The sequence below is a fragment of the Haemorhous mexicanus genome, chromosome 17, assembly GCF_027477595.1.
Source record: "Haemorhous mexicanus isolate bHaeMex1 chromosome 17, bHaeMex1.pri, whole genome shotgun sequence".
NCBI lineage: Eukaryota > Metazoa > Chordata > Aves > Passeriformes > Fringillidae > Haemorhous > Haemorhous mexicanus.
In genome coordinates this window covers 2,100,395-2,120,991 of record NC_082357.1, presented here as the reverse complement: position 1 = coordinate 2,120,991, position 20,597 = coordinate 2,100,395, and the positions used below count along the sequence as shown (strand labels likewise).

At 58.8% G+C, this 20,597-nt stretch overlaps 2 protein-coding genes across 7 annotated transcripts in view; one reads left to right on the top strand and one right to left on the bottom strand.

Moving 5' to 3' along the window:
- Positions 1-8: 8 nt before the first annotated feature.
- On the top strand, positions 9-20,537 carry NLRC3 (NLR family CARD domain containing 3). Of its 4 annotated transcripts, none has more exons than XM_059862066.1 (18): positions 9-343; positions 5,299-5,438; positions 6,633-8,376; positions 9,010-9,096; positions 9,768-9,851; positions 10,099-10,182; positions 10,621-10,704; positions 10,811-10,894; positions 11,304-11,387; positions 12,140-12,223; positions 12,622-12,705; positions 12,809-12,892; positions 13,140-13,223; positions 13,856-13,939; positions 14,048-14,131; positions 14,498-14,581; positions 14,754-14,837; positions 19,861-20,537. In XM_059862066.1, exons 2-18 carry the CDS (start codon positions 5,432-5,434, stop codon positions 19,919-19,921), a joined length of 2,991 nt encoding a protein of 996 aa, XP_059718049.1. In that variant the 5' UTR covers positions 9-343; positions 5,299-5,431; the 3' UTR covers positions 19,922-20,537. The 4 variants fall into 4 exon arrangements, with proteins under 4 accessions (XP_059718049.1, XP_059718048.1, XP_059718051.1 ...); XM_059862065.1 differs by lacking the exon at positions 19,861-20,537 and adding an exon at positions 15,301-16,493; XM_059862068.1 differs by lacking the exons at positions 12,622-12,705; positions 19,861-20,537 and adding an exon at positions 15,301-16,493.
- CLUAP1 (clusterin associated protein 1) overlaps positions 17,270-20,597 on the bottom strand; it is a 64,733-nt gene continuing 61,405 nt past the window's right edge. For 2 of the 3 annotated variants that reach the window (XM_059862070.1, XM_059862071.1), the window contains 2 exons: positions 19,799-19,854; positions 17,270-17,775 (listed from right to left, as the gene is read on the bottom strand). In XM_059862070.1, the coding sequence (XP_059718053.1) occupies positions 17,620-17,775; positions 19,799-19,854 (212 nt within the window). In that variant the 3' untranslated portion in view covers positions 17,270-17,619. The remainder of the gene's footprint in view (positions 17,776-19,798; positions 19,855-20,597) is intronic. The other variant, XM_059862072.1, reaches the window with a different exon arrangement.

The window sequence follows — 20,597 nt, the reverse complement described above, 5'->3', positions numbered from 1 at the left end:
CCGATTTGCATAGCCACCAGCCCCACGGGGACAGGAAGGAAGATCTGCGAGACCCAGGGCAGGAAGGGGCGCGGAGAGAACGGAAAGAGACAGAAGCCACCGGGGGAAGCCGGACTCACCCTGCCCAGGTGCTGCCCGAGCATCGCCCCGGCCCAGGTGCCATCAGGGGACACCAGCGGGGAGGGTGGCTGCTGCCTTCAACTGGAGCATCGCCCAGGAGGAGAAAGCCCTGGGGATAAGGAGCTGAGCGGGACACGGAGGGGCTGCATCCTCCCGGGCCACGAGGATGCCCTCGCCACTGCCCTGCTGACACAGCGACCTGGGGAAGGGGCCCGAGGCCGAGGTAAGGGCTTGGAGGGGTGTGGGGAGAGGGCGAGTTGTCACTTGGCTCTCCCGAGTGGGGACAAGCTGCTGCAGAGCTCGTGCTGTGATGGCCACGTGAAATGGAGTCGCTGGGCCAAGACAAGAGATGGGCAGAGGTCCCTGGCACGGCACGGCACGGCATCAGGCTGGCAGGAGGGGGTGCAGCCCAGAGTGATGGAGATGAGCGTGGCACCCCACAGGGAAGCTGGCACATGTCACAAATCCTGTCCCCCTGCCTGCTCTGCCTGCCAGGGCACGAAGGCAGCCTCAGCCAGGCTGTCCTGCCTGCCCAGAGCCTTGTGCAGCAGCTGTCCCCCCCTTAATGTCATCTGCTGGACCAATTAACTTCCAAACCATCCAAAACAGAAATACCACCAATAGAAAAGGAAGAGATCAGTGTCACACTCACCTGTGGCACGGTGCAAAACTGCACCAAAGAGTGGGGCAGGGCCCTGGGGTGTCCCAGGAGCAGGTTTGGGGGGCTGGAGCTCAGCCCTGCACCCAGGTGGGCACAGAGCCTGGGCACCCTGCGCTGCCTCAGGGCATCAGACTCAATCCTGCTGCTATTTAGGCACTTAGGGGCACTGTGTAGCCATAAAGGAGGGACTGCTGGGGACAGGCTGGCTGCTGTCACCCCTGGGGTGTCACCCTCACTCAGGGCTTGGCCACCACATGGAAGAGTTATCCAAAGCCAGACAGGCACCACCTGGGATGTTCATGTTGCACAAAAATTTCTTCCTGCAGAGCTTGCAGCTGCTCTTTGGGGTGCTCTGCAAGCCCAGAAAGGCTGGGTGGGTACCACATCTGTCAGCATCCCTGCAGCTGGGGCTGTGGGTGCCACAGGGACGGGCTGGCAGCAGCTCCTGCCCAGTTTTTCTGATGAAATCCTCAGATCCCTTGGGTGGGAAGGGCAGGAGGTGTTTGCTGGGAGGATCTGCTGTTCAATCAGCTGTTTGCACAGCTCTGTTAAAGCATCCTCAGGGCATGGCCAGCTGAGGAAATGCACCAGCCTTCACTCTGCAGCCTGTGAGGTGCAGCAGTGCCTTGCAAGGAAACTCCTCTCCAAAATTAGCTCCATTTTTAGCTGTTTGGAATCACCCCTAGATCGATTTTCCTTTTTTCCTGGTGAGATTTGGGATTGGCACTGCTGGCATCCAGCCCAGGGGCCCTTCATGTTCCCTCACCTCGTATTTAACCCTTTCTGTGTCTGGGCCCTATTACAGGGGTTGGGGCTCAAGGAAACAAAAAGCCAAAACTCAAACCTGGAAGAGATTAAATTTGACATAAAATACATTTAATTTGGCAACCAATTTTGCTGGCATTAAACCCAGACCAAAAAATTTAAGCCATATGTAAACTTAGATAACCAAGTTACTTGCCAGTCTGCCAGCCTCATAATTAAGTAATAATGCAGAAGGTGTTTTATTGCCTCGTTCAATTAACAGAAATTAACGATGTGAAGTCTCTTCCGTTCCGCCAAAAGGTGGCAGCCTGCATCCTGGCTTCGGGATTCGCTCAGCTCCGGGAACAGCGGGAGCTGCTGGCCTGGGAAATGCTTTCATTGCCATGGTGGCACATGGACAAGGAGGTGGCCAGGCTGAGGATTTGGTGTGCTTGGGGCACGGAGGGAGCTGGAGTGGGCACCTCCCACCTCCTGCAGGGGCTCTGGGACCATGCAATTTTTAGCTCATCTAAAAAGCTTTTAACCTTATCTACAGGCTGTAGATCAGTCTGTTTGCCTTGCTTTCCATCTGTGGGTGCCTGCAGCCATGCAGGAGCTCTTGCCCAGCCCTTTGGTGCCTGTGTAAGCTCAGCACCCTCAGCCCAGCCCTGGCAGCAGGTCAGGTCCCCCGGGCTCTGCTGGGAGCTGGGAAATCCCACTCGAGGTGCCAACCACCCCCTCCCTCCACACTGCTGCTGAGTCTGCCCACGAGCCCTGCAGGGGGACAAACACAGATTCCAGCTGCTGGGTGTCACCTGCTGCAGTCCTGGTGCTGCTGGGACAGCTCCTGGCCTGGTCCCAGGTGCTCAGCAGAGTCCTGAGGCACAGCATGGTGGGTCTGTCTGGGGCAGCAGGAAGGTGTGGGAGGCAGTAAATGCCTGTTGAATGCAGACAGCTTCCTGCTGTGGCCACCTCAGGAGTGTCCCTCCATCCCAGACCCCCTGGATGCTGCTCTGCCAGGGGTGACCCTGCTCCTAATTAGAGGCTGTACATAATTAGAGGCAGAGATGAGCTACATCCAGGCCTGTGTTCTCTGGCCTTGGTGTCAGGAATCCTGGGACAGACACAGTGAAAGCACAGCAGCTGTGTGGGAGAGGACTGGCTGTGACCGTGGGGGGGACCTGCCAGCACAGCCCTGGTGGCTCCCAGCACTGCTGGGCTTTGGGCAGGGACACTCAGGTGGGATGTGGGGATGGTGGTTCATGGGAATAGTGGGATTGGAGCTGCTGGAAGAACACATCAGTGCTGTCTAAACATCCTTAGAGGAAAGGATTTTCTCCTGGGCTGGACCTTTGACATTAACCAAAGTGTTAATGCCAAATTCTTGCCAACACAATCCCCATTTCCCTCCCTGGGGCTTGCAGGTGCCATTCACAGTTTGGCTGGGCAGCCTCCTGCCCTGCAGCCCCTTATTCCCATTTCCCTGGGGACACAGGCAAAGCAGGGCAGACACAAAGCTGCATCCCTGCTCCTCTGGCTGCCAGTGGGACATTGTCCCTGCTGGGTCCTGGCCAGGCAAAGCTGCACACCTGGGGTGTGCAGGATGGACACCTCGGGCAGGGTTCATGGCCAGCAGCCCTGGAATGAGCTGGCTCCCATCCTGGACACACCTGGGTGTCTGTAGGGGCTGTGGAGCTTGGCTTTGGCCAGCCCTTTCCCTTCAGACAGCTCTTGTGAGAGCTGGGGACTCCTCCAGCCCCAGGACACAGCCTCCAGCAGCCTCTGTGCTCCCAGAGCTGCACCTGAAGCTACTGGAACCAGAAAAACTCACAGCCTCCCCTGCATTATCCCTTCTGCTGCTTTATTCTCCTGGTGAGATGCCTCTGCACAAGCTGCTGCTTTGTGAAGGAGCAGCAGAGGACAGCATCAAACCCTCTCTGGTGTTGGAGCAGGTTTCCCCCATTAAAGGGCCCCGTTTCAGAGGCAGGGCTGCAGGAACACCTGCAGCAAAAGCCCCTTTCATCCCTGCAGGAACACCTGCAGCAAAAGCCCCTTTCATTCCTGCAGGAACACCTGCAGCAAAAGCCCCTTTCATTCCTGCAGGAACACCTGCAGCAAAAGCCCCTTTCATCCCTGCAGGAACACCTGCAGCAAAAGCCCCTTTCATCCTGGCTGTGCAGCAAGGATCAGAGACAGACCCGGGGCCTGCAAAGGGTTAATGGACCCTTCCAGGCCAGTGAGGACCACAGGACCACATCAGAGGGTGAACATTTGGCTGTGAATTGCTCACTGAGCTCCTTTAATTGATGGTGTCTGCATTGACCAGGCCACTGCCTGGGGGGTGCTGCTGCTCCCAGGGTGGAGGAAAGGGCTTTGGGATCTGTGGGATCACCACCACTGCCCGGGGCTCCAGGGGCTCAGCCAGGCTTCCATCCTGAAGGGAATTGCAGTGGGCTCAGACCCTGCTCCAACCCCTGCAAGGGCTTGTCAGGAGCCACCAGGGCAGGCGGGGCTGGGCTGGTGCTTTGTCACCTTCTGCCACTTCCCCCACTCTGTGGGACATGCCACTTGTCTCTGGGGGAGATCCAGGTGTGTGAGGGACCCAGCCCTGGGGACACTGCCAGGCCCCTCCTGCAGTCTTGTGCTTCTGGTGGGAGAAACAAACCCCAGCATGGACCTCTGGGAGGGAGGAGGAACAGAAGTAGTTCCAAGCCCCTTGGCCTTGCACCATGGACCAGAAACTCTGCCAGGTTTGGCTGGTCCAGCTGCATCTGTGCTCTGTCCCTAGGAGAGGTCTGAGCAAGGAAAGGAGTGTTACCTGTTGGTGTGGCTGCATCAGAGCCCCCACAGCGCCCACGTCCCCCTCGGGGTGGGCTTGACAAAGGCAAGGCTGTCTGTGGGCAGGGACCCATTGCAGAGCCTCTGACCAGCAGGGATCCATGCTCACATGGATCCAGAACACCCTGTAGGCCAGGTGAGGGGAGGAGAGATGCCAGACACAGGCCTTGAGACCCTGTGTGTGCATTGCTCCTGTGATCAGACATCCCCTGGGGCTCAGGGGTTCCCACCTGCACGTGGCCAGTGCCTGGAGATGACTTCAGGGCTGGTGGAGAGGCCACAGCACAGTGCCCCCAGCACAGCTGGAGCTGGGAGCACTCTCAGGCATGGAGATTTCCCCTCTCTGCCTCTGCTTGAAGAGCAACAGGACTCTGAGCAGACACAATTCTTAAAAATAACCACCAACCCCCGAGTGTGGTTTGGCAGCAGCAGAGGGGGAGGGAGCAGGTAGCTGCTCCTTCTGTGGGGATGATTCAGAGCATCCTCAGAGCTCTGAACAGGATGTGGTGCTGGCCCCGCTCAGCAAGCCCTGACAGAGGCTCTGGATGGGGCCAAGGTGGGTTTGAAACCAAACCAGGCCCTTCAGCACTCTGCCTGCTGCCCCACAACTTCCTTCACAAGGCAGAGGAGAATGTGCAAGCAGCTCCCAGCCCCGGTGGCAGTGGTGACACTCAGGTGACCCTCAGAGGGCACGGGGCACTGCCAGGGCAATTCGAGCACCTCTGTGCTTGAGGAAGGTCCTGCTGGAAGTGCTGCTGGTGAAGGCACCACGTGTGTGGCACTGGAGGTCTGGGAGGGCTCAGCTGTGCCCCTGCCACCGGAGGGGACTCTGTCTCAGCCAAAAGCTGATGAGTGACCCCCTGGCTCATCCACAGCCAGCTCAGAGCAGGCTCCCTCCCACACTGCTCCTGATGCTTCTCCTCTTCCTCCCCCAGGGCCATGGACAGGGGCTGAGGAGCCCCGGGTGGGGCTGTGAGCTGGCCAGGGGGACACGGGGTGGCCCATGGGACACTGCTGCCACCACAGCGCTCCCAGCCCAGGGACCACCCATGTCACAGGAGGCCTCTGATGGAAGGTGAGTGGTGCTTGGGCAGGTCTGTCACCCTGGGGGAGTGCTGGGGACAGCAGTGGGGTGAGGGGGGCACCAAGGTGTGAGCAGATCCAGGGCAGCGCTGCACTGGCACCGGGAGCCTCTGGAGAGAAAGGATTCTGCTCAGGCTTTCTTCTCTGCATGGCTTTGGATCCCAGGAGAAAACACCATTTCATGATTGTGCTCTTCAGTCTCTCTGGCTCCAGTTTCAGTAGTTGCTGCCCTCACCTAGGAGCTCCTAGGGCTTTGGGATGGCATCATTGCAAGGAGGGCTTGGGCAGGGCACTCTGGAGGGCTCCAGCTCACCCCTGCTCCCTTCAGAGTCAGAGGCAATTCTGCACCGCTGCATTTTCCTGTCACCCACATTCCCAGGGCTGGCCCAGGTCCCACCTGTCCCTCTGTCCTGTCCCAGGGGCCTGGATCAAGCAGTACCATGGGCAGCCGGTGAGGTGCATCAATTAATGTCCTCAATGTCCAGATGCCACCAGCCAGTCCCAGCCCCAGGCTGGGAACAGGAAAAGGATGGCTGCCCCTGACCCCATGCGCTGGTGGCTGCCCCAGCTTTGGGCTCTCTCTGCAGCCCTTGCCAGGAGAGCTTTCCCTGGTTTCCCTCCTGCCTGGAAGGCTCCAACCTCAGCTGGTGTCTGCCCTGAATCTCTCACACCATCATCCCCTGCTTGTCCAGCCTTTACTGGGGGGGTCAATTTCACTGTGATACCTGAGCCAGGTGAGCAGGACAGGGCCAGAGGTGGCCACCAGGTTCAGCCAAGGGTCCAGTTCAGCAGAGAGTCCATGGCAATGAGGCAGGGATGAAGTCAAGGCGGGAAGTCAGTTGAGAGGTCAGGATCAGGCCCAGCAAGGGCAACCAGGTTCAGACACAGCCCAGTGGCCACCAGGCAAGGGCAGAGCAATGAGGTCCAAGACCAAGATCTAACTCCTACAACATAGCTTTAGCTGAGGCTGAAGGCCCAGGGCTGAGCTCAAATGGGCTCCTGGACTGACTGTGAGGCTGATCAGGGCTATTGGTGCCCTCTGAGCCCTGCCATCCTTCCTACCAGCATGTAAGGGCTCCATGAGGTTTCTCTCTGCATGGGCATGGCAGAAAATGAAGCAGCTTCTGTCATTTGCCTTTGTGGTTCCTCCTCTTCCTCCTCACCCCTGTCTCATTCCTCTGTGCAGAACCCCTGGTGCAGAAGCACCTGGAGAGCCTCCAGAGCTCGTGTGAGAATGGCCTGGAGACAGGAGCCCCGCAGCGCCTCACCAACCTGCTGCTGGTGGAAGGCCTGAGCGACATCCAGCAGAAGGAGCACGACATCCTGCAGGTGGAAACCACCAAAGGCCTGCCAAGAGCAGCCAAGAGCATCCCCCTGGAGAAGCTGTTCCTGCCTCTCTCCAAAGTCAGCATCCCCCCTCGGATCTCTGTCACCGTCGGCGTGGCCGGCATCGGCAAGAGCACTCTGGTGAAGCTGTTTGTGTGCAGCTGGGCAAAGGGGGAGATCAGCAGGGACATCCTGTTCGTGCTGCCCCTCACCTTCCGGGAGCTCAACACCTACGAGAAGCTCTCTGCTGAGCGCCTCCTGTGCTCCGCCTGCCCCCGCACCGCCGAGCCCGGCTCCCTCTCGGCCGGGGCCGCCCGCACCCTGCTCATCCTCGACGGCCTGGATGAGTTCAAGACCCCCTTGGATTTCTCCAACGCTGCGGTTTGCACCGATCCCAAGAAGGAGATCCAAGTGGACAACCTGATCACCAACATCATCAGGGGGAACCTGCTGCAGGAGGCCTCCGTGTGGGTCACGTCGCGGCCGGTGGCGGCCGGGCAGATCCCCAGCGGGCTGGTGGACCGCATGACGGAAATCCGAGGGCTCGGGGCTGCAGAGATGAAGGACTTCTTGGACCAGATGTTCCCGGACAACGGAGACCTGTCTGGCCAAGTCCTGCAGCACATCAGGGCTAACAGGTCGCTCCACGTCCTGTGCACCATTCCTGGGTTTTGCAGGATTTCTGGCTCCTCGATCGCTTATTTCCTGAAACACGGCGGCGATCGATCCCGAGAAGCGACCGTGGTCCCCAGGACCCTGTCAGAAATCTACTCCTATTATTTTAAAATGGCTCTGAGCGGTGACTGGCTGGAAAAGCCGAGAGAAGCCCTCAGGATCGAGCAGGCTGTGAACACCAGCAAGAAGCTGGTGGGCAGCCTGGGCAGGCTGGCCTTCTACGGGCTGCTGCGCAGGAAGCACGTGTTCTACGAGCAGGACATGAAGGCCCACGGCATCGACCTCTCCCTGCTGCACAGCTGCCTCTCCACCCGCCTCCTGCTCAAGGAGGACATGCCGGCCTCCACAGCCTACTACTTCTCCCACCTAACCATCCAGGAGTTCCTGGCAGCTCTCTATTACTACACGGCGGCCAAGCGGGCCATCTTTGACCTCTTCGCGGAGAGCGGCATGTCCTGGCCCAAGCTGGGCTTCCTCAGCCACTTCAGGAGCGCCGTGCAGAGGGCGCTGCAGGCTGAGCACGGCCAGCTGGACATCTTCATCCGCTTCCTCTCGGGCCTGCTGTCCCCACGGGTGAACCGCCTGCTCTCGGGGTGGCTGCTGCTGAAGGGCGAGCACGGCGCCTTCCGGGAGCAGGCCGTGGGCGCCCTGCGGGGCTGCCTGGGCGCCGAGCACGCCGTGACCTGGCGCGCCGTCAACGCCATGCGCTGCCTGCACGAGCTGCAGCACGCCGACACCGCCCAGGCCGTGGAGGAGGCCATGAGGAGCGGCAGCCTGGCCGGGATGCTCACCCCCGTGAACTGCTCGGCCCTGGCTTATCTCCTGCAGGTGTCTGACGTGTGCCTGGAGGAGACGAACCTCTCCAACTGCCTCACCTACAACGTGTGTAAGAGCCTGCTCTCCCAGCTCCTCTTCTGCCACAGCCTCAGGTGAGTCCTGCTGGGATTGCACCGGGAGGAGCGAGGAGAAGCTCAAGGACAGAAGTGGAGCTGACCCAGTGCCATCCCTTCTGCAGGTGGGCAACAGTTGGTGGACCTGTCTCCAATGAGAGCCAGGCTGTGACAGTGGAATCATAGATCAGTTTGGGCTGGAAGGGAATTTACAACCCATCAGTCCCACCCGTGCCATGGCAGGGACACCTTCCACTCTCCCAGGCTGCTCCAAGCCCCGTCCAGCCTGGCCTTGGACACTGCCAGGGATCCAGGGGCAGCCCCAGCTTCTCTGTGCCAGGGCCTCCCCACCCTCACAGTGAAGAATTTCATCCTAAATCCTAATTTAAATCTCTCCTCTTTTAGTTTAAACTTGTTCCCTGTTATAAGTCCCCTCTTAAGTATGGGAGGCTGCAATGAGTTCTCTCTCTCCTGTGACTCACAACCCCAGGTGTCATTGGAGACTTGGGTCCACCGACTGTTGCCCACCTGCAGAAGGGGTGGCACTGGGCCAGCTCCACTTCTGTCCTTGAGCTTCTCCACCTGGGACAGGCAGATGTCATGGGAGGATGATCCTTTCTCCACTTGGTTCTCCAAACCCTTGCTCTTGCTCTTTCCTTGTGTCTCCTGCAGGCTGGACAATAACCAGTTTAAGGACGATGTGATGGAGCTGCTGGGCAGTGTGCTGAGTGGGAAGGACTGCCAGATCCAGAGGCTCAGGTAGGACCTGGCCCAGGGGATGTCCTGGGGATGCAACGTGGAGCTGAGGGCACCGCAACACCAGGGTGAGGGTCCCCCAGGAATGTGTCTCCCACTGGCTCCCCAGGGTGCCTAATGGCAAGGACAGCCCGACACGATGCCCTGCACCCAGGCACAGTGACCTTACCCCAAGGCTGTCTTGACCAGTCTTCCTGGAGCTGCTGCCTCCTCACTGTTGCTAAAAAATGTCCATAAATCCATGAGTAATCCTAACAAACCACCTCCCAATGTCACAGCAGATCTCTGGGCACTTGAGGCTCTGCATGGAACACTTGCTGCAGGGAGGGGACAGGCTCCTGAGCTCTGTGCAGGGAGGGGCCTCATCCCAGACAGATGGGCTCCCACTTTCCCCACCTCCTGCTCTTCCTCAAGGCTGCACAGAGTTCCCCATGCTGCCATCTGAGCTCCTTTATGGGACACAAATGAATTTGATGTCCAGAAATGGTGTTCTTGCAGTCCCTGCCTGGTGTCCACACCAGGAGAACATCCATCACTTTGCTTGTACCATGGACCAAATGCTCCCCATGGCTCTTCCCCGCTCACCCATCCCAGCTGCGTCCTGGGACATGCCAGGGCCTGTGCCAGTCTCTTTCTCCTCTGGAAAAACACCCAATTTTCCTTTTTCTGGGCAGCTTGGCAGAAAATCAGATCAGCAACAAGGGAGCCAAAGCTCTGGCCAGGTCGCTGCTGGTGAACAGGAGCCTGATGGTGCTGGAGTAAGTGTCCCCCTGCCCAGCCCCTGTGGTGCCCCCATTCCCTCTGGGAACCATTCCCTGCCCCCAGAGGGGCTGGATCCCCCCCGGCCTCACCGAGCTGGGCAGGGTCTGCAGCCCCTAAAGCCACCACCACGAGCTGCTGGCCTGATGTCCCACCTCAGCAGTGCCATGTGGAGGCATCTGGCTTAAACTGGGCCTGTGCCAGTCTGGCTTTGCTAAGCTTGGCTTTTCTGCTGTCCTGCCCCAGCCTGCGGAGCAACTCCATCGGCCCCACTGGAGCCAAAGCCTTGGCTGATGCCCTGAAAAAAAACCAAATCCTGCTCTCCCTGAAGTAAGTCTCAGCCTCTGGAGCATCTCCTGAGCAGATCCCCAGAGCAGACCCCCCCTTCCAGCCCTCTCCTGTCCTCCTGGGGATTTCCCAAGCTCCAAGGGGAAGCACATGGGGACAGCCTGGGCATACACGAGTGCAGCTGGCACAGACCCAGGGCCTGGGGCAGCCCTGGGGCAGAAATTTGGGATTCTCCTACCTCTTGGGGCAGTGAAGGGCGGGGCTGGGGCTGCAGCCCAGGTCCAGGTCCTTTCTGTGCATGGGTGCTGTTTGGTGGAAGAAGGAATATCCCGTGGGAGAGGAGGGAAGGAGACTCCTGGTCAGGGATGCCTGGGGGCCAGACCCCTTTCTCAAGGGCAAGTAAACTCCAGGGCAGATGGCCACAGCCCCTGGCCCTGCTGCGGGAGCATCCATGCCTGGCTTCCCTGCCGTGTCCCACAGCCTCCAGCACAACTCCATCAAGGAGGACGGGGCCGCCTTCCTGGCCGAGGCCCTGCTGACCAACCACGGGCTGCTGACCCTGCAGTGAGTGACCCAGACGTGTGTCCCCCCCTCCAGCCACCCAGCAGGGTGGGTGCCACCCGTGGGGACGTGGCTCCTGCCATTCACAGGAGCCTCCCTGCCTTTGCAGCCTGCAGAAGAACGCCGTGGGAGCCCAGGGCGCCCGGAAAATCGCGGAGGCGCTGAAGCAGAACCGCAGCCTGAGGGAGCTGATGTGAGCAGGGCACGAGGGGAGGGATGGCACTGCCAGGGCCACATCCCCTGGGAGATGTGGGCAGGAAAGGGGCAGGTGTGACACTGCTGGCTCTGCCTAGAGGGGCTGGTGGGGAGAGAGAGAGCAGAGCCTTTGCAGCAGCCCTGTGGGGATGCTCTCTGCACCTCCAGGCATGCAGGAGCCACATGAAGAAAGGAGAAGCTCTCTCCCCTCTGGCAGAGGGAAGCAGCAGGGCTCCAGGCCCTGAGGAAACATTAAAAGCTATTCCAGCTCAAACCAGCCCCGAGAACACAGATGTGTGTTGGTGGGGAATGAGGTGGCAGCGAGTTCATGCTCGTTGCTGCAGCAGGAAGGGCCTGGGGGAGATGAATTCCTTGCTGGCAGCTCCAAGCTTCCTCTTCTGTCTCAGGCTCTCAAGCAACTCGGTGGGAGACAGTGGCTCCATTGCCTTGGCTGAAGCTCTGAGGGTGAACCACAGCCTGCAAAGCCTCGAGTAAGTTCCTCCTCCCTGCCTGGACTCCTTGACAACAGAGCCCAGCCTCCTCCTTCCAGCAAAACCTGCCACCCCTCAAGCCCTCACCCCCTCCCCATGTCTGTCCCACTGCACATTCCCGGGATGTGCAGGCTGGAACACCATGTGGCAGCTCCAGCAGCAGCCAGGCTGGCCCTGCCTGCACCAAGGGGCCCTCACAGAATCAGTCCTAAAGCCCACTGATGACTTTTTATTCTGGCTTGGAGGAAATCCGTAGCTTTGGGTGTTCTCTCTCTCAAAAGTGATGGGAATTGGCAGAGGAGGGAGGGAATGGGGCCTGGCAGAGTCAGGCTGGAATGGTGCCACCTTCACTCCCCATGGGAACAGCCCCTGGAGAGGAGGGCTGGTGGCTCCTGCTGATGAGTGCCTATGCCCTGGTTCTGTCCCTGTGACCAGGATCCCAAACCCATGGGAGCCATGTGCCCAGCTGAGCCAGCAGCCACGGTGACAGGTGGGGACAAGGCTGCCCCAAAATGCTGGCAAGCCCTGTCCCCTCTGCTTGCTGGGGCTGGTGCTGCTGTGGCCAGCAGGAATGGCTGCTCCCACCCTGGGTGCTCCCAGGGCTGGTCCTTCTGCCTGGGCTGCTCTGTTCCCTGTGGCTGGGAGGTGCCCTTTTCTCGGTGAGAAGGGCATTGTCCACCCCAGACATGGCCCTGCAGCCCAGCTGTGGTGCCAAGGCTGGCCCAGCCTCACACCTTCCCTGTTTGTCTCAGTCTCCAGAGCAACTCCATCAGCAGTGCAGGGGTCACGGCGCTGACAGCAGCTCTCTGCTCCAACCAGGGACTCCTCAGCCTCAAGTGAGTGACAGTCCCTGCAGCCACCCCGGCCAAAGGCTGGGCTGGGACCTGGGAGCCTCTCTGGGCTTGCACCTGGTGGTTTCCAGCTCTGAGATGCTGAAAGCAGCTTTGGTCCCTCCTCCAGCTGTGAGGAGCTTCTCTCTGTCTTTATCTTTCTCCCTTTGGGACAATATTCATTCAGCCACATCTTGGAATGACAGATGGTAGTGGGGACAGGAGGCTGGCAGAAAGCCCCGAGGGGCCACCAGTGCCCACAGGGAGCACAGGGAATGGAGCTGCAGGAGCTGATGGGGCTGGTCTCAGACAAACTGCTCCACTCAGTCGATGAAGGGCTCTGGGGGAGCAGCTGCCCCAGCCCTGCCTTGGCTGCCCCTCCCCAGCCCCGTGTCTTTCCCCAGCCTCAGGGAGAACTCCATCAGCAGGGAGGGGGGCCCTGCCATCGCCCGTGCCCTGCGCAGCAACAGCACCCTCAGGAAGCTGGAGTAAGTCCCATGGGGACCCCAGGAGGGCACCCAGAGCCCCCTGTGCTGTCCCTGGAGCTGTCCTCAACTTCTCCTGTGTGACCTGAGTCCTCTGTCCCTGCAGCCTGGCGGCCAACCTGCTGCATGACGACGGGGGCCAGGCCATCGCCTTGGCCATCAGGGAGAACCGAGCACTCAGCTCCCTCCAGTGAGTGTCCCTGGGCCCTCCTGGGTTTCAGGCCCCTGGCATGGACATGGGCAGGGACACTGCTCCTGGCCCTCAGTCCCTCCAGGCTGGGACACAGCTCCCCTGGGCCACTCTCCAGGAGAGGTGTGCTGTGACATCCTGGATGGAGCCACGGGGCCTTGCACATCCCTGGATGGGTGTGGAGCCTGGCTGGGGCAGGGCACACTCACAGCCCAAGGCTTCACCTCTCATTTTCTCCTGTTTGCAGCTTGCAGTGGAACTTCATCCAGGTCAAAACAGCCACGGCCCTGGCACAAGCACTACAGTCCAACAGCAGCCTGGCCAGCCTCGAGTAAGTGGGGACACGGCTGGGTGGGTCCTGGGCCCTACTGATAGCTCATCCAGTCCCACCCCCTGCCATGGCAGGGACACCTGCCACTGTCCCAGGCTGCTCCAAGCCCTGTCCAGCCTGGCCTTGGGCACTGCCAGGGATGCAGGGGCAGCCACAGCTGCTCTGGGCACCCTGTGCCAGGGCCTGCCCACCTCATTCCTCCCAATATCCCATCCATCCCTGCCCTCTGGCAGTGGGAAGCCATTCCCTCTTGTGCTGCAAACCCTTGTCCTTGTGCCTGGTGGTTTCCACAAGTGCTCTGAGATGCTGAAAGCAGCTTTGGTCCCTCCTCCAGCTGTGAGGAACTTCTGTCTTTATCCTTCTCCCTTTGGATCAATATTCATTCAGCCACATCTTGGAATGAATCTCTGCAAACCCTTGTCCCAAGTCCCTCTGCAGCTCTCCTGGAGTCCCTTTAGGCCCTGCAAATCTGCTGTGTCCCCATGGCGTGTCCCTGGCTGGGGATGCTCTGAATGCCTTGTGCTCCAGGAGCTCTCCCAAGCCATTTGGGGATGCTGGGCCCTGTCCCTGTCCCTGTCCCTGTCCCTGCCCTGGTTCCCTGGCCAGGGGCACACACAGCCCTTCTGTCACAGCCTGCAGGAGAACGCCATCGGAGACGAGGGGATGGCCGCGCTCTCCGCTGCACTGAAGGTCAACACCACCCTGGCAGATCTCCAGTGAGTATCCAGGCTGCAGCAGGGCCCTGGTGTCACAGCCCAATTACCCTCATTAACACACCATGGCCACCTCAGGACAAGTGCTGAAGGGTCCCCATTCCCTTGCAGCCTGCAAGTGGCTTCAGTTGGCGCGGCCGGTGCCCAAGCCCTGGCAGAAGCCTTGATGGTCAACAAGAGCCTGCAGATCCTGGAGTAAGTGGTGGCTCTGCAGGGCCACCAAGTGCCCAGGGCTGTGCCACTGGTCCCTGGGGTGTCTGAGAGCCCTTGGCTCAGCACTGCTCCTGCCCTCCGTGATCTCCCAGAGCTGTCCCTGGGTGCGGTCACTTCTCCTCCTCCTCCGGTCTGTGCCCCCCGGCTGTCTGTCCTTCCTCACCGGTCACTTCTCCCCCTCCTCCTGTCTGTGCCCCCCGGCTGTCTGTCCTTCCTCACCGGTCACTTCTCCCCCTCCTCCCGTCTGTGCCCCCGGGCTGTCTGTCCTTCCTCACCGGTCACTTCTCCCCCTCCTCCCGTCTGTGCCCCCGGGCTGTCTGTCCTTCCTCACCGCTCCTTTGTTTGCAGCCTGCGGGGAAACTCCCTGGGCCCGGCGGGGGCCAAGGCCGTGGCCAAGGCGCTCAAGGTGAACCGCAGCCTTCGCTGGCTCAAGTGAGTATGGCAGCCCCAGGAGCAGCCTGGGCAGGCATTCCCTTAGGAGCAGCGGGGGATGGCCAAGCCAGCGGCTCTCAGAAGGGCAAACCCTGAGCAGGTGGCTCAGCGCCTGCATTCCCTCCTGGTGGCCACACGTGCTGGGGCTGTCTGACCCTCCTGCCTCCCGCAGCCTGCAGGAAAACTCCCTGGGCATGGACGGCGCCATCTGCATCGCCACGGCCCTGCAGGGCAACCACGGCCTCACCTACGTCAAGTAAGTGGCTGCTGCAGGGGGTGGGAAAGGCAGGGATGGGGGAGACCATGGGAACTGTCCAGGGACCTTCTCCCTGCCAGCCCTGCCCACTCCTGGCTGCCCCACAGGGCAGGGGCATCCCGTGCTCCTCCCAGCGTGACAGCCACCACCCCCACACAGCTCCAGACCCCTCAGCTCCCCTCCAGGGATGGCTCTGGGCCAAAGAACCACCTCAAAAGACAAATCCTCTCCAAAACCAGGGGAGAAGTGGCTCAGCCCCTCCAGCTGTCCAGGACTGGCTCCAGCTCCTCGCTTGGCTGCCTCAGGGCCACTCAAACCCAGAGTGCCCTTGAGCAGGGTCCTGCACGGAGTGGGGCGGGCACAGGTGATGCCAGATGCTGTGCAAAGCTAGGCAGCATCTGCTGTCCCCACCAAGGATCCTGCTGTGCCTCGTGCCCCAGCCTGGGCTCTCTCTCCCCCCCAGCCTGCAGGGGAACCTCATCGGGCACTCGGGAGCCAGGCTGATCGCGGACGCCATCCGCACCAACGCGCCCGACTGCGTCGTGGACGTGTGAGGGGACCTGGGACCTGGGGTCCCCCTGGCCTGGGTGACTGCAGGGAGCTCCTTGGTGCCCATCTCAGGGGTGAGAACTGGAGCAAGGACAGCTCCTGAGCTCCTGGCACGGCCCGGGAGGACCGAGGGCGTCGGAGCAGGAGCGCAGGAGGGTCAAGGCACGCATTGAAAGCTGAAGGGTGTGTGTGCCCATGTCTGTGTTCATCCAGGCCCTGGGGGAGCTTCAGGGAATGGGGGAAATGCAGAAAGGAGTGAGGAGGGGCAGATGCCACAGCCAGACCTTGTTTTTGTGGGGGATTTATCTGCTGGTGGCAGCAACTCCTCCTGTGCTTTGTCACCCCTGGCTAAAACCAGCCCAGTCCCGCAGGCTGCCCTGAAATCCCAGCTGGACACAGATGTGCTGCTGCCTTGCTCAGATGGGAGTGATGCTGTGGACCTGGCACCTCCAGCAGGTCCTGGCTGGTGCTGTGCCCTCAGTAACAGGCTGGTGCTGGCCAGACACACCTGGAGTGTTTGGCAGAGCTGTTCTCTAACAAGAGAGAGGTAACCAAAGGCACAGGAGTGGAACCATCTAGAAAGACCTTGGAAAATAAAGAGTCCTCAGGAAAATGGAGGTGTAAGAAGGGGAATGTAAGAGGAACTGCACTGCCTGAGGGTGGGATGTCTCCAGTACATCTTGGTGCTACACCAGGATCTGCCTCAGCTCAAACTTCTGCCTCTCAGCTTCAGGCTGGAGCTCCTGGATCTCCTGCTGCTGTCACGGTGTTCTGTGACCTTGGATACATCTTCCCAATGTCCCAGCTGCAGGGTCTGTCCCCAGCAGGTCACTTTTTGACTAGGAGAGCAAAGGTGCTGCCTCTGTGTGTGTGGCAGGGACCCAGTGACTCCCCAGAGGTGCCAGGTTTGCAGGTGACCCAGCAGCCAAACTGTGAACCCTCAGAGCCCCCTGAAGCCACTGTCCCCTGTCCCCAGCCTGGCCAGGACAGGCTGCCACCCTCAGGGCAGCCAGTGGCTGCTGCAGGGACCTGGGGGCTGATCCACAGACACTGGGCTGAGCTCTGGAGATGTAAATGCTTGGGAATAAATTCGTTCCTGGATGAGAAGATGCCTGTGCAGCCTTGCTCTTGCACTGCAGGACATTTGGGATGAGCTGTGCTCCCCTGCCCTGGCTGAGAGCTCAGTTCACCAGCACAGGGGCTACTGCTGCTGTCTGGCATGAGCAGCTGCAACACCAGCAGTGGCTTTGCCACAGGCCTGCTGGCTGTGCTGCAGGCTAGGTGGCACTGCTGCCTGGAGAGAGGCTCTGGCTCTGTGCACACCACGTGTGGAGTCACTTTTCCATCTGGGCCTACAGTAGAGGAAATAGAAAATTGTGACTCAAACTGCAGCCCTGGTCTGTGGGGTCAGATCATCACAGGCTGGTTTGGGTTGGAAGGAATCTCAAAGCTCATCCATTCCCACTCCTGCCATGGGCAGGGACACCTTCCACTATTCCTCCAAACCCTGCCCAGCCTGGCTTTGGGCACTGCCAGGGATCCAGGGGCAGCCCCAGCTGCTTTGGGCACCCTGTGCCAGGGCCTGCCCACTCTGCCAGGGAACAATTCCTGCCCAATATCCCATCCAGCCCTGCCCTCTGGCAGTGGGAAGCCATTCCCTGTGTCCTGTCCCTGCATCCCTTGTCCCCAGTCCCTCTGCAGCTCTCCTGGAGCCCCTTTAGGCCCTGGAAGGTCTCCTTGGAGACTTCTCTGGTTTTAACTCCACTCCTTTAGTCTGCCTGGGGCTGCTCTTCGTGCACACAAGCCCTTGATTAAGTAAAGGATATGTTTAGGGTAAATAGATTTAAGCCAGATTTAAAACCAATTGAGATGCATTCCCAGAGCAGCTTTTCATCCAGTTTTATTAAGCCAAAGAAATCTATTTGGACATAATAAAATGCAGGGAAATCAGGCATTCGATGCTCACTGGAATGAGGCTTCTGGCACTGCAGTGCACAAGAGCCAGTTTAGTGCAATTATGGAAATAAGTGCACATTACTGTGATTCTCATTATGGATAAACTGCTCATGCTTTGAGATTCACAAACCTGGCAATCCAAGTTTAATTTTCAGGTTTAATGAACATTATTTACCAACTCCTGAGTTCACACTGACACACACTTTTCAGACAGCAGGGTATTAGCTCCTGGCCTCTCCAAAGTTTGTGCTTCAAGAGGTCTCCTGCTCCTGAAGGGTCAGAAGTCATTATCACTTTGCTCCAGTGGCTCTGGCTTCCTGCCTCGGAGACTGGATTTGCCTGGGGCGATTTCCATGCTGTCATCTTCCAGATCATCCTCCTCCTCCTCATCTTCATCTTCATCCAGGTCAATCTCACTATCCCCTGAGTCGTCCTGCAGGGCAGGGAAGAGGAGTCCATGACCAGCTCAGCTCTCCCTGGCCAGGCCTCTCTGCCAGCCCCAGGTGAGGGATGGGATGGCAGTGCTGGCTTCCCCTGCACTCCCAATGGATTGCAAACCTCCTTCCCCCCCCACGGGGCTGAGGAACACAAATTCCCTGACTTCTGCTGGCTCTATTAAAAGCATGTCAGGGTGTTTAACATTGAGGTGACAGCTACTGTGAGCCCACAGAATGGAGAGAAGTGGAAGAGAATGAAGGAAGCCCAGGAGAGGAGAGGAACCCACCTGAGCCTTGCGCCGGCCTGGCCGTGCCGGGGCTGGGGTCACCTGGAGAGCCAGAGTGGAGGAGCACAAGAGGCAGAGCAGGAAAAAAAAGTACAAGAACATAAAAGAGAACAGAAAGTACCCAGGCTGGAGCAGGGGAGAAGGCAGCAAAGGCAGGCACAGCTCAGGTGTCCTGTGCCACACCAGCAGGTGACAGAGGCTGGGCACACACCGCTGGCTCTTCCTGACTCCATGAGTTCCTGGAGGGGCTCAAGGCAGCCTCACTGGCTTCATTCCCTGGGCTGGGACACACCAGCAGAGGCCTGCAAAGATCCCTGAGCTCTGAGGAGCTGCAGTCAGAGGGCAGAGCCTTGGGATAACTGCAGTGGCTGCAGCTGAGGGAAGTCACAGGCTGAAGGCCTTGGCTTTCCATCCCTGGATGTGCTGGGGCTGTGCCAGCAGGGAGAGGGCTGCCAGCAGGGAAGTCTAAAGGGAACAGAAATCACAGAGGGTGACCATCCAAATCTGTCACTAACGTGGCCAAGGACAATCAGGCAGCACTGGGACTAAAGTGACAACATCTTCACCCATAGCACAGCACTCTGCCCTTCCCAGAAATGGGTCTGGATGTCCAGGAGGCAACAACCCATTCTGGCAGGACCAAAGAGCAGAGCAAGGGCTGCAAGTTCTCTCCAAGATCCAAAAGCTGTAGCTGCCCCATCCCCGAAATTGTTTCAAGTCAGGCTGGATGGGGCTTGGAGCAACCTGTTCTAGTGGCATGTGTCTCTGGGTGGAACTAGATGGGTTTAAAGGTCCCTTCCACCTCAAACTGTTCTGGGATTCCCAGAAATGTCTGAACTCCCCTCCTTGAGGGGTGTCTGCTGGATTGAGACAAGTTCCACCCACACTGGGAATTAACAGCAGCACAGGCTCAAACACAATCCCACAGTCACCACTGTTTAATGGCTGTACTGGTTCCTAGCCATCTCCAAAACAGTGTCCCAGCATCACTGGAGAGAACAGCCCCACTGCTCCTGGCATGGCAGCAGCTTTTTGGGATGGTGGGGAGAGCTAACTGCAAATGCCAACCACACCAGCTGGCTTCAGCTTCCTGGTGCAGATGTGGCTGCTCAGGTGTGCCCAGAGGCAGAGAAAGGCTGCCCATGGATGCCAAAGGCTGAGCACAGACACAGAGCAAGTGCCTCCTGTGCAAAGCTGTGTGTGCCTTTCACACTGCCCACTCACATGGAAACCACAACCAAGAGCAAGGCCAGGAGCCCTGGGGCAGCAGGAAATCCCAAGGGCACAGCTCACAGTCCTGCTCTCATCCCTGCCCCATCCTCCAGGGCACTGATGCTGCCAGCACAGGCCATGGACAGGGCTCCAAGGAGTGACTTCACAGCAGGGAGGGAATTTAGGCCCATGTATTTAACTCCAGTTGCACTGTACTGGACCCTTTTCCCAGAAATCTGCCCCCCAGCTCACAAGAGCATTCCTGCAGCCTGTGTGCCACTAGTTCTGCACTGCAGGATGGGGTGACAGCATGTGGAGCACACAGACTTCAAGAACAAAGGAAAAATAAGGAAATACAAATCTATGCCAAGGAAAGGTGTCAGCCATGGGAAAGGAGGGGAAAAGCAGGCCTGGGGTGTGAGGATTCAGCAGGTAAAAAGGTGTCTCTCCAGCTGAGGAGAGGGCTGGCATCTAAAGCCCTGTCAGAGAAGCTCTGCAGACACACGAGATGGTTACTCACATCCTCCTCCGTGTCTCCACCTTGCATTGATCCCACGATCCGTGTGCCAACTCTTCCTGCAGGAGCAAAGAGAAGCCCCATCAGACCTGGCTGGTGTCACAGGAGCAAAGAGAAGCCCCATGAGACCTGGCTGGTGTCACAGGAGCAAAGAGAAGCCCCATCAGACCTGGCAGGTGGAACAGGGAGGGAGGAGGAAGGGTAAAGCTCAGGGTGCATCCCTCAGTGAGAGGATGAGATCCCAATCCATGCAGTCACCCCCCTTGTTAAGCCTCATTGCTCAGGAGAGGGTAGGAGGGGGTAAGGCTGACAGTAACTAACACTGGACTCAATGATCTTGGAGTTTTTCTCCAACATTACTGATTCTGTGATTCTAGTTCCAGTCAGGGTCTATTTCTGCTATTTCCAGAGCTCCCTTATTCCAGCATGATGGTTCTGGCAGGACAAGAGGCAATGGACACATTAAGAAACAGGAAATTCTATCTGAACCAAGAAACCTTTTATTATGTGGGGGCAGTCAAACACTGGAACAAGGCTGCTAAGAGAAGTTTAGGAGTCTCCATCCACGGAGATACTCAAACCCAAACTGGATGTGGTCCTGGACAAGCAGCTCCGAACTCCTGTTAGAGCAGAGAGGCTGCTCTAGATCATCTTGAGAGGTCCTTCCAACCCAAAAAACCCATGAACTGACACATTTCTTCCTCTGCTTTGGTACACAGAGAACAAAAGCCTGTTTTTCCCATGTGGTGAATGAACCCTTTTTCCTTTAGAGAGCTCAGACCATTTCTGATATTCCAGAATG

What these genes read in the sequence shown, in the direction of transcription:
- NLRC3 (XM_059862065.1), top strand. An exon ending in CACAGCCTGCAAAGCCTCGA is followed by an intron (nt 11,388 to 12,139) that starts GTAAGTTCCTCC and finishes TGTTTGTCTCAG; the next exon opens with TCTCCAGAGCAACTCCATCA. An exon ending in ACCACCCTGGCAGATCTCCA is followed by an intron (nt 13,940 to 14,047) that starts GTGAGTATCCAG and finishes ATTCCCTTGCAG; the next exon opens with CCTGCAAGTGGCTTCAGTTG.